The sequence below is a fragment of the Ovis aries genome, chromosome 6 (assembly GCF_016772045.2).
Source record: "Ovis aries strain OAR_USU_Benz2616 breed Rambouillet chromosome 6, ARS-UI_Ramb_v3.0, whole genome shotgun sequence".
In the NCBI taxonomy this organism is placed as follows: Eukaryota; Metazoa; Chordata; class Mammalia; order Artiodactyla; family Bovidae; genus Ovis; species Ovis aries.
In genome coordinates, this window is record NC_056059.1 from 3,914,028 (window position 1) to 3,925,306 (window position 11,279).

At 42.6% G+C, this 11,279-nt stretch overlaps 1 protein-coding gene across 1 annotated transcript in view; it reads left to right on the forward strand.

Moving 5' to 3' along the window:
- Window positions 1-10,678, forward strand: part of ANXA5 (annexin A5) — a 32,336-nt gene extending 21,658 nt beyond the window's left edge. Inside the window, exons 9-13 of the mRNA XM_012179394.5 lie at window positions 4,968-5,061; window positions 5,893-5,988; window positions 7,689-7,747; window positions 7,945-8,067; window positions 9,507-10,678. Coding sequence (XP_012034784.2) covers window positions 4,968-5,061; window positions 5,893-5,988; window positions 7,689-7,747; window positions 7,945-8,067; window positions 9,507-9,569 — 435 coding nt within the window. The 3' untranslated portion in view covers window positions 9,570-10,678. The remainder of the gene's footprint in view (window positions 1-4,967; window positions 5,062-5,892; window positions 5,989-7,688; window positions 7,748-7,944; window positions 8,068-9,506) is intronic.
- Window positions 10,679-11,279: the final 601 nt, after the last annotated feature.

Below are 11,279 nucleotides of genomic sequence, written 5' to 3' on the forward strand. Positions count from 1 at the left end.
AACACTGGAGTGGGTTGCCATTACCTTCTCCAGTGCATGAAAGTGAAAAGTGAAAGGGAAGTGGCTCAGTGGAGTCTGACTCTTGCAATCCCGTGGACTGTAGCCTACCAGGCTCCTGTGTCCATGGGATTTCCCAGGCAAGAGTACTGGAGTGGGGTGCCATTGCCTTCTCCATAACGTCTTATAATAGCATCTAAAAGTAACCTAATTAGTTATTTACAAATCACAAGACACATGTAAGTTAGTGTCGCTCATTTTGATCTGGCCAACAAGATATTTTATCCCAAAGCTGAAACAGAAAAAATTAAATTGCATATAAATATTGAATTCCTCCTGGATGTATTACTTTTCTTTAGATTATGGAACACTCCCAAAATAGATAATTTTACAGGAAAACCAGGTGTTATGAATGCTACTGGCAATGTGGCAGTCAGTTTCTTGGCAGGAAAGGGCAAACAAGAAAAAATAAAGTATTTTAGTGATACATGGTGTTTTATTACATAAGAGATGACACGTTATTGTAGTATTTGAAGGTTCCATCTCCTTTTCCTTGATAGAATTGTAAATGGAATTGTCCTTTCATCAGTTGCTCTTTAGCTACTCCCTAATGAAATTTTTATACCTAAGTTGCTTTTAAATCCCATTGTAGTCTGAATGTGGTTTGTAAAGTAGTCAAATGTAGGAAATAAGTGTTGGGAAATTTGAAACACGAGACCTGAAAACTGGAAAATGTTAATAAAGGAATTACTTGGGTTCCTAGAAGCACATACCAGAGTCCTGTCTCTCCGGTCACGTTTCCCATGTAGGCTTACCTCGGAGATAGTGTGGGTTTGGTTCTGGACCACCACCCTAAAGTGACTATCAGAATAAAGCAAGTCACAGAAATTGTCCTGGTTTCTCAGTGCAAATAAAAGTTATGTTTACACAATGCTTCAGTAAGTGTGCAGTAGCATTTTATCTAAAAACTGTATCTCCCTTAAATGAACAGTGCTCGAGCTCAGCTGCAAAGTTGTGTTCAACTCATTTCGAACCAATGGACTGTAGCCTGCCAGGCTCCTCTGTCCATGGGATTCTCCAGACAAGGATACTGGAGTGGGTTGCCATTCCCTTCTCCAGGGGATCTTCTCAACCCAGGGATTGAACCTGTGTTTCCTGCGTTGGTAGGCAGATTCTGTACTACTGTGCCACCTGGAAAGCCCTAAATAAAAATACTTCATTGTTAAAAAAATGCCAAAACAACTACATAGTAACATCAAAGATCACTGATCACACATCACCATGACAAACATAATAATAATGAAACAGTTTTAAAATGTCGTGAGAATTACCAAAATGTGGCCCAGAGAGACAAAAGTGGGCAAATATTGTTGGAGAAATGGTTCTGGTAAACTTGCCCTGACTCAGGGTTGCTTACAAACCTTCAATTTGTGAAAAATGAAATATCTGTAAAGCATGCAATAAAGAGGTATGCCTGTAATAAAATATAAAATTTTGATTGTTAGATATTCACCATTGAAAGAGAAAAAGCTATATTCACTCCTCCAGTTGACTGTTCACTGTGAAGCAGCCTTTGGATGTGTGATCTGACTTTGTTAATAGAAAAGAGGAGAACGTTACTCTAAATTGGGTTGATATCGTTATGGTGTTAGGATGCTGTCATCTCTGTGTGTGGCTGGAGAAGGAAAAGGAGAGGAAGTGAATGTGTGCGGGGGGATGTCTGTGAAGTATTTGACGTTTTCCTCATTATCCCTTATAAAACGCAAACCTGTTGTGTCCCATCTTTGTTTAAAACCTTAAAAACCTTCAGTGGAGCTGAGTGTCTGCAGGATAAAGTTCAGGCCCCTAAATGTGGTTTTGTCATCTGTCTCTCGCTTTCTTACGCCTCCAGCTTTCTCCTCCCGCCCTGCCTCCGCTCCATCACCTCTTTCCTCCTCAGGGCTCAGCCCTCCTATTGGCTCCTTGCAGGTCGCCCTGCGACTCCCAGATGTGCCGGCACCCAGACGTGCTGGGTGCTCCTTGCAGGGGAGATGGGAGCATCTCAAGCTTCCTGTCAAGGCCGTGCCACCTGACCTGGAAGCTGCCTGTTGACCTGAGTGTCCACCCAGGGCATAGGGTTAGCACTCAGTAAAGAACTAATGGGTGAGCCAGTGCATAACTCTAACATAGGGGCATCATTTCTCTTCTATAAACGAGGAAGCTGAAGCTCAGGGGTTTGAGAAACAAGCCCGTGGCCCCCCACTGAGTCGCAGTGGAGCTGGAATTTCCACCTGAGCTTATCTGCCTCTGAAGCCCCTCCTCTCTCACTAGACCACACTCTTGCTGTTCTTACCTGTTAGTTTCTCTCTCTTACTTCTCCCTCCCCAAAATCGATTGAAGGGAAAGATCAGGCTTCGCCTTGGCCTTGAGGGACCAAAGCTGACGCAGCCCGCACACTTGTACTCCCCGACGTTAGGGCTTTGAGTGGTTGAGATGAGCCCTGTGGCGTTGTGTGCGCTTCTGTAGGAGCCGTGCTGGTCACACTCTGAGTCTCAGGAGTGGAATCCTGGCTGCTTCTTAGGGCCCGTGGGCACCGTGAGAGGAGCAGCTTCAGCCGTCTCTGGGGCCTGCAGCGAGGCCTGCGTTAGCGGGTGGGGGGGCCGCTGGTGTGATGGGAGCCCTGCTGCAGGGTGAGGCCACGGAGTGCGAACTGGACATGCTCACCTCCGTTTCTCTGCTTCCTCTGCTTGGAGCACGCACTGTAAAGAGGTGCAGTGTGCCTGTAAATCCCTTGAAAGTGAAAGTGTTAGTCACTCAGTCAGTATCTGACTCTGTGCGACCCCCCCATGGACAGTAGCCTGCCAGACTCCTCTGTCCATGGGATTCTCCAGGCAGGAACACTGGAGTGGGTTGCCGTTTCCTTCTCCAGAGGATCTTGCCAACCCAGGGATTGAACCCCGGTCACCTGCATTGCAGGCAGATTCTTAACTGTCTGAGCCACAGGGAAGCCCTAATGAGAACTTCAGATTTCATAATTCAGAGTAATCCAAGACATCTAAAGGGCCCTTTCATAAGCTTTTGAATTTTTTTCTCTGCTGATAGCTGGCATCAAGAAGATTCTTATTATGTCAGGAATTTGGTAAGCCTCAATGAGTCATTCACCTGGCAATTGAACATTCTGTAGATAATTCACTTGTTTAAAAAACATTTTTAGTATGTTGATCTGATTTTACTTCTTCCCGCACCAAATCTTTATTTTATACTTTCTGTGGAGAGAAAGTTGAGCTCTTAAAGGAAGGAGGGACAAGGGAATCAATATTTATTGAATTCCTTCTATTGATTGCCTAACACTGTTCCATGAATTCATCATGTAAGCTATAGAATCCCCATCAGTAACTATAGAAACAGTATTCCTGTGTAGATGAAGACACTGAGGCTTAAGAAGTGATTAAGGATTCATCTAAGATAAATAAATACAAACACAGATAAATACAAGGCCCAGGTCTTTTTCTGATTCCTAAACCTCTGTTTCTCATGGGATTCGGAGGTTATCACACTGCTTGGGGGAACTGAAAAGCCCCTTAGAGAAGCGGGAGAGTGAGGAGGTAGAGGATCCCTCAGCTAAAACAGCTCCATGGATATTGGGCCATTTTAAACAGATGACACCACTCTTTTAGCAGAAAGTGAAGAGGAACTAAAAAGCCTGTTGATGAAAGTGAAAGAAGAGAGTGAAAAAGTTTGCTTAAAGCTCAACATTCAGAAAACGAAGATCATGGCATCTGGTCCCATCACTTCATGGGAAATAGATGGGGAAACAGTGGAAACAGTATCAGACTTTATTTTTGGGGGCTCCAAAATCACTGCAGATGGTGATTGCAGCCATGAAATTAAAAGACGCTTACTCCTTGGAAGAAAAGTTATGAGCAACCTAGACAGCATATTCAAAAGCAGAGACACTACTTTGCCGACTAAGGTCCGTCTAGTCAAGGTTATGGTTTTTCCAGTAGTCATGTATGGATGCGAGAGTTGGACTGTGAAGAAAGCTGAGTGCCGAAGAATTGATGCTTTTGTACTGTGATGTTGGAGAAGACTCTTGAGAGTCCCTTGGACTGCAAGGAGATCCAAACAGTCCATTCTAACAGAGATCAGCTCTGGGTGTTCTTTGGAAGGAATGATGCTAAAGCTGAAACTCCAGTACTTTGGCCACCTCATGAGAAGAGTTGACTCATTGTAAAAGACTCTGATGCTGGGAGGGATTGGGAGCAGGAGGAGAAGGGGACGACAGAGGATGAGATGGCTGGATGGCATCACTGACTCGATGGATGAGAGTTTGGGTGAACTCCAGGAGTTGGTGATGGACAGGGAGGCCTGGCGTGCTGCAATTCATGGGGTCGCAAATAGTCGGACATGACTGAGCGACTGAACTGAACTGAACTGAAAGAGACTGTGGAGTTTATTATATATTGTTGAGCAACCCATTCCAGTATTCTTGCCTGGAGAATCTCAGGGGTGGGGGAGCCTGATGGGCTGCAGTCTATGGGGTCGCAGAGAGTTGGACATGACTGAAGCGACTTAGCAGACTTAGCAGCAGCATCAAGCAACTACTGAGCAAGCATAACACACATCACAGACCTCTTTCTGGTCTATAAGTGGGTGGTGTCTGAGCAGTGAGGCAGTCAGAGCTCTCTGCCACACATGTCTTTGCTCTTGTTGATTGCTGGTTATGGTAGACACTGTGGGTACATTTATCCTAGCACTGTTGTCTGGCTTCGTTGTTTTGTGCCATTAATTTGCTGCAGCAGAGTTCAGTGGTGAGCTTTGAGGCGGCTCCAAACTTAGTGAACTGAGTTTCAGAGTAGGAAATATTAGAATTGAAATATAAATAGGAGTCAGGCAAATTAATATTCAGGGAATACAGCACATGTGTGATTAAGAACCTGGAAATGAGATGGGAGAACAATTTATTAATTGAAGTTGATTTTTTTAAATAGGCTTTGTTTCAGGCTGGAGAACTTAAATGGGGAACGGATGAAGAAAAGTTTATCACCATCTTTGGAACACGAAGTGTATCTCACTTGAGAAGAGGTGAGTGATAAAAATGTGTATGATACAGGTACTTTGATTAATTTTGAAAGTAAAGAGCCAGTATGCCAAAATACCTGATGCATAACAGGCTTTTACTGAATGAATCTGGTTTGTTTTTTTCTTCCTTTGGTGACCTTGGGAAATCTCATAATTCTCTTTGCTGCCATTGTAGGTTTTACAAAACCTGAGACCCTTGTTCTGCTCTTTGCTGTCAGGGTAACGAGCAAGATAGGCCACTAGACTGTTACTCGTAATCACACATCACCGAGCTGTAGATGGTAGGATTTTCTTTGGTCCTTCTAGTGGGTGGTAAGAGTTCAGTTGCTAGTAGCAGGGAACCCTGCTGAGAGTGGCTTTAGGGTGCGGCTCTCTGTTGGGCGTTGCTTGGCTGGTTTGGCAGGATCCAGGCTCTTTCTGCTTGCTGTTCGGCTGTTCTCTGCTCTGGTTCTCTTTCTCATCTCCGTACCTCATTGTCACAAGACGGCTGATGTTGCTCCAAACGTTTTCACAGCAAGAAGACAAGGGTAAACTAATCCTATTCATTCATTACTTTTAGTTAATAAGGAAAGAGAAAGATTTTTCAGAATCCTCTCCAGCAAATTTACCTTTGGGTCTTATTGTGTATAACTAGTGGGAAATGAGTGAACAAAGAACATTTATAATCTGTTGTTTTGAGCTTGGCACATTGAGACTCTGAGCAAAATCAAGGTTTGTCAGCAAGGATAAAGGGGAAATTTGTGTTTGGTCGGACAGTACCTGGTTAGAGTAAATGTCTTCTTTCTGGAAAGAGTGGTTCCTATGTGATTAAGAAATTGTCTTCATGTTTTCTAGTGTTTGACAAATACATGACTATATCTGGGTTTCAAATAGAAGAAACCATTGACCGGGAGACTTCTGGCAATTTGGAACAGCTTCTCCTTGCTGTTGGTAAGTAATTTTTTAATGTGTATAGTATTCATGGTGTTAAGAGCTAAAGTATTTTATTCAGTTGAAGCTATATGTAAAAAATAACCATCAACTTCTTTATATAAAAGGAGAGCTTAGTCATGACATATGGGTGAAGCAAACTCCTAGATTTCCAATACAGAATCTGCTTTGATGTTGCAAAAAAGTGAAATATCTGGTTATTTCATTTTATCTTATGGAAACACTAAGAGAATTTTTTTTTAGAAATCACTTTGAAGTGCCATTAAAAATACTACTATTTCATTGTGAACTTGAAGTATGGGTAGTATTATCTCAAGAGGTAAACATTTTTCTTGTAAATGTTATTTCTGATACCTGTCGAGTTTTTTCTTTAGAATACCATTGTCACAGTTTTGAAGCACACTGAGAAGTTGGGGTCTGATTTAGAAAAAGTATCTTTGCTATAATGGAAAATGTGGTAGTGGTTATTAACCTGAGTAAATAGTTTAGAATTTTATTTTAGCTGAGTATTCACAATAGCGTGGAAAATCGGAGGCCGAGTTTGTGCATTTTACTGTAGCATTATTACATACTCTCCAGATCCAGGGAATATCTAGTTTGTGAGTTTGCTGTAAGTCCCAGTTTTCATACGGGTTTGGAGTGAACCCCTGTCTGCTGTTTGTTCCAAGTATATGGTGTTGAGCTGAAGTTTTGGGGCTGTCTTCTGGAAAATAAGCTCAATGTGTGCATGAGCCAGCAGTAACAGTAGCCTTTCATTTCAATCTGTAGTTAATGAATTTTAATAGAAATCTTTGAGATGGTCTGTTCAAAATAGAGTGCACAGAAAAGTTATGACAGGTTTAGTTACCAGTGGCTGTTTTTCTTCAGCATTGGAAAAGAGAAAATACAGCCTCCAATCAGTGATTTGTTATTTTTGTGTACTAAGTGTTCCTGTTCTTTTTTTTGGCCATACCATGCAGCTTGTGGGATCTTAGTTCCCCAACCAGGGACTGAGCCCAAGCCTTTGGCAGTGAGAGCATGGGGTCTTAACCACTGGGCCGCCGGGGAATCCCCTGTTTTTGAATATTAAGGAACTTTTGTGTGATAGTTTCTGAAACTAGTGGACTTGGTTCTGAGGAGTCCTAACATACAGTAGATGTGTACATGTTCAGCAAAGGTGCTCTTCTCTGGGTGTTTCTACCAAAACGGGCAAGTCTCATACTGCTCTGTGTGAATCCTGGATGTTACAGAGTACAGAGGGGATACCTAGATTAAGATTCTAGGCAGCTGGTCTGAGGTTTGCCAGAGTACATAGGGTAATGGTGTGCATTGTTTGCTTGAATATATTGAAGTGAAAACTTCTAGGAGATTTGTTTAATTCACGGGGATGAAGAAGGTTATGGCTTAACAGCGCAGGCTGCCAAGACTTCGGCAGAAAGGTGGTCATAGCAGAAAGGGGGTGAAAACCGTGCAGCAGCCCCCGTGCCGCACGCCTTTCTGTGTAGACTTTAGAACTCCGAGGAGAACTCAAGCCACTGTCTGTGGAGATGCTCTGTAGCAAGGAAATCAGAGCAGCTTGTGAAGGAGCAGCTCTTTCACCTGTGTTACTTTCATACTTGTGTTTAAGAAGAGCCATAGGCATGAGGCACCTTTGATTTTAATTACTTAGTCCTTTTCACATTAAAATAGCATGTGACCATTATATTTATTTATTTTCTTAGTGAAATCCATTCGCAGTATACCTGCCTACCTTGCAGAAACCCTCTACTATGCTATGAAGGTAAGTGCATGCCTTGAATCTTCTAAATTATCTCTCTAATATGTTTTATAGAATAGACCTTGAGGTTCCCCCCCCCTTAAAACAGGTGGTTAAATTCTACTAATTGTTTTACTTTATTGACTCTCCCAACTCAGGAGAGTTTGATGCTATAATTGACATTTTTAAACAATGTGTGTTTCTCTCTTTCTTTTTCAAAGGGAGCTGGAACAGATGATCATACCCTCATCAGAGTTGTGGTTTCCAGAAGTGAGATTGATCTGTATAACATTAGGAAGGAGTTTAGGAAGAATTTTGGCACCTCTCTTTATTCCATGATTAAGGTAGTAAAACCTTTCTTGAAATTATGTTTGGAAATCCTCAGCAAGACAATAAATAGCGTGGAAGACATGCATGGGAGAACCCGGTTCTTCTGTCAACTTTAAATTCTAGTTGTGTGAATAGAGCTCTGAGGTACAGAATTTGGCGTAGTGTCTCCTGAAGTGCAGGTGCTGGCTCCCGGGTGCAGGGTTGGCTCTTGGTGAGGCTGAGGCTCCAGGTAAGCTTAGGAGCATTATTTAGTAGTGATGACAGATGACTCACTAAATCCAGTCTTGTCCACAGTGATGTTTGTTCTTTCTGCCTTTTATCAGTTCCAGCTGTCTTTATCAGTTTCTCCTTTGTTTTATTAATGTATCAGTCTTTTCTTTCTTGCCTGTTATCACCTGATTTCTAGTACTAGTTCATAGTTCAGCAAAGAACCAAACAGGTCATATTAGGTATAAGTAAATTTCATGCATTGAAGAAGGAAATGGCAACCCACTCCAGTGTTCTTGCCTGGAGAATCCCAGGGATGGGGGAGCCTGATGGGCTGCCGTCTATGGGGTTGCACAGAGTTGGATACGACTGAAGCGACTTAGCAGTAGCAGTAAAGAGCTTAAGTATTGCTATCATTTTTGTTCTTTTAAAAGCAAGGGACACTGGTTTGTGATTAAATTTGGCTTAAGCCTTCTGAGTTTTTCTTTCTTTTCCCTTCCTCCTTCCCCCTCTTTATTCCTTCCCTCCTTCCTTCCTGTCTCTATCTTTCTATTTGATAAAGGGGAATCTGCTGCTGCTGCTAAGTCACTTCAGTCGTGTCCAACTCTATGCGACCCCATAGATGGCAGCCCATTAGGCTCCTCTGTCCCTGGGATTCTCCAGGCGAGGGTACTGGAGTGGGGTGCCATTGCCTGAGTTGTGTGCAAAGCAGCGTTTCAGTTGAGCAAGCTTTTTCCTTGTGTGTGTGTGTGAGATGTGGCTCGGCTGATGGGCATTACAGAGTCCTCCCAGTGACTCAGAGCTTGAAACATAACTGATCACACATATCTGTGCATGGGACAAGCAGAGGCAAAATGTACCTTGCTTTCCTGTCTGAGGCAAAGCCATATAGCCAGGCAGTCCAGTGTGGCCCACAACCCCTCATGGCCAGACATATACTGTGTGACAGAGACTTAAGTTTGTTCAGAAAGCTTGAGTTGAACATGGTTATAAAAGCTTCCCTGTTCTCTGTGTTACTGGAGGGGAGAACACACTTCACTGTCTTAGACAGGACTGAGCTTTTAAGGGGTAAAATTAAAAGGTAAACATCAGTCTCATCAGTAGGATACTCTCTAAAACATCCCTGATGTGAAATCACTCGGAGAAAAGTCCTATGAATAATACATGTTACCAGATCTGTCTTAATGTTTTCTTTTCTGTGGCTTCTGTGAGTCATGAAGGTTAACGGAGTGCATTTGGGTTTCAGGGGGACACGTCTGGGGACTACAAGAAAACCCTCCTGCTGCTCTGTGGAGGCGAAGATGACTGACGGGAGCCTGGGGAGCTGCCCCACGCCGTGTCCGCCCGGCACCACTGCCTTCCTGCAGCGCAGCTCACCACACTCTACACGCCAGTGCTGAGCACACTGCCTTACTCACGCTAGCATGCTGTGGCCAAAACATAAATGTAAAAGAATGTAGCGGTGCTCCTTTCTGATCTTTAGTTAAGATCTTTCTCTTTAACTGTTGTAGCACTAAAGTGTACTTATGTTACTAGGACTAAAGTCTGGATCATTTATATTTTCCTGTAAGAGGCAGACTGCTTTCACCCTTTTTTAAAAGCTTCATTTATATTAAATTGATAACCATATTACCTTAGTCAGAGCCTTAGCCTTGAAATTGTGAACTCCTGGAAGTGTTATTAATCAAGTTTGCTACCAAGTTAAACCAAAAAAATTGTAGTGGTTGCAATCAAAAGATTAGTGAATAATAAACATTTCCAAAAAAAAATAATAATAATAATAAACATTTCCATCTTCCTGAATTTCTCGTGGGTGTATGTCTAGAAAACTTATTTGATTTACGTATTGAACAAGGATGTATTTGTTTCAGGCTAATCAGTTGACAGTGTTATCAGTTGACCACTGAATTGTCGAAAGTTATTAAAAGTTGACTTTTGGTTGAAAAGCATGAAATACAACACTGCAGAAAGAATTTCCTGGGCAGTAGGGGATGAGGGAGGAGTTAAAGTGGGGGACTTCCCTGGTAACTCAGATGGTAAAGCACCCGCCTGCTAATTTGGGAGATGTAAGAGATGCTGGAGTGGGGAAGATCCCCTGGGAAATGCAGTGGCTACCCACTCCAGTATTCTTGCCTGGAGAATCCCCTGGACTCTCAGAGGAGCCTGGTGGGCTACAGTCCATGGGGTTGCAGAGTCAGACACAAGTTACCCACTAAGCACATACATAGCATCTAATAAGCCGGTAAGCATTCTCATTTATTGGTAGCACGTTTATGTGGGCATCAGTTAAAGCAGTGCTAACACTAGTTGCTTATTGGAAAAGTTGATTTAAAAACTTAAACTAAAAAACAAAACCCAAACATTCCTGATGTGAAAGTCACTTGGAGAAAAGTCATATGAATAAAACATGTTACCAGATCTGTCTTAATGTTTTCTTTTCTCTGGCTTCTATGAGTCATGAAGGTTAACGGAGTGCATTTGGGTTTCAGGGGGACACGTCTGGGGACAGCCCTCCTGCTGCTCTGTGGAGGCGAAGATGACTCATGTGAGCCGGCGGAGACGCCCCACACTATGTATATCTTGTCCATCTGTACATCTTAAGTAGAAAAATGTTTATTCAGATCCTCTGTCCATTTTTAAATCAGATTGTTTTTTGTTGTTACTATTATTTGAGCTCTTCATATATTTTGGATATTACCTTCCAATATTTTGGATATTAGCCCCTTATCAGGCATAGGATTTGCAAATATTTTCTCCCATTTGTAGGTTGCCTCTTAATTTTGTTGATGGTTTCCTTTGCTGTGCAGAAGCTTTTCAACTGATGTAACCCCACATGTTTATATTTGCTTTTGTTGTCCAGAAAATCACCACGAAGACTGATGTCAAGGAGGTGGCCATCCATGTTTTTCTTCTGAGAATTGTGGTTTCAGGTCTTGCATTCACGACTTTAATCCGTCCTGAGTTAAGTCCTATGTATGGTGCAGGCCCAGTTCTACTCTTTCACATGTGGCATCCAGTT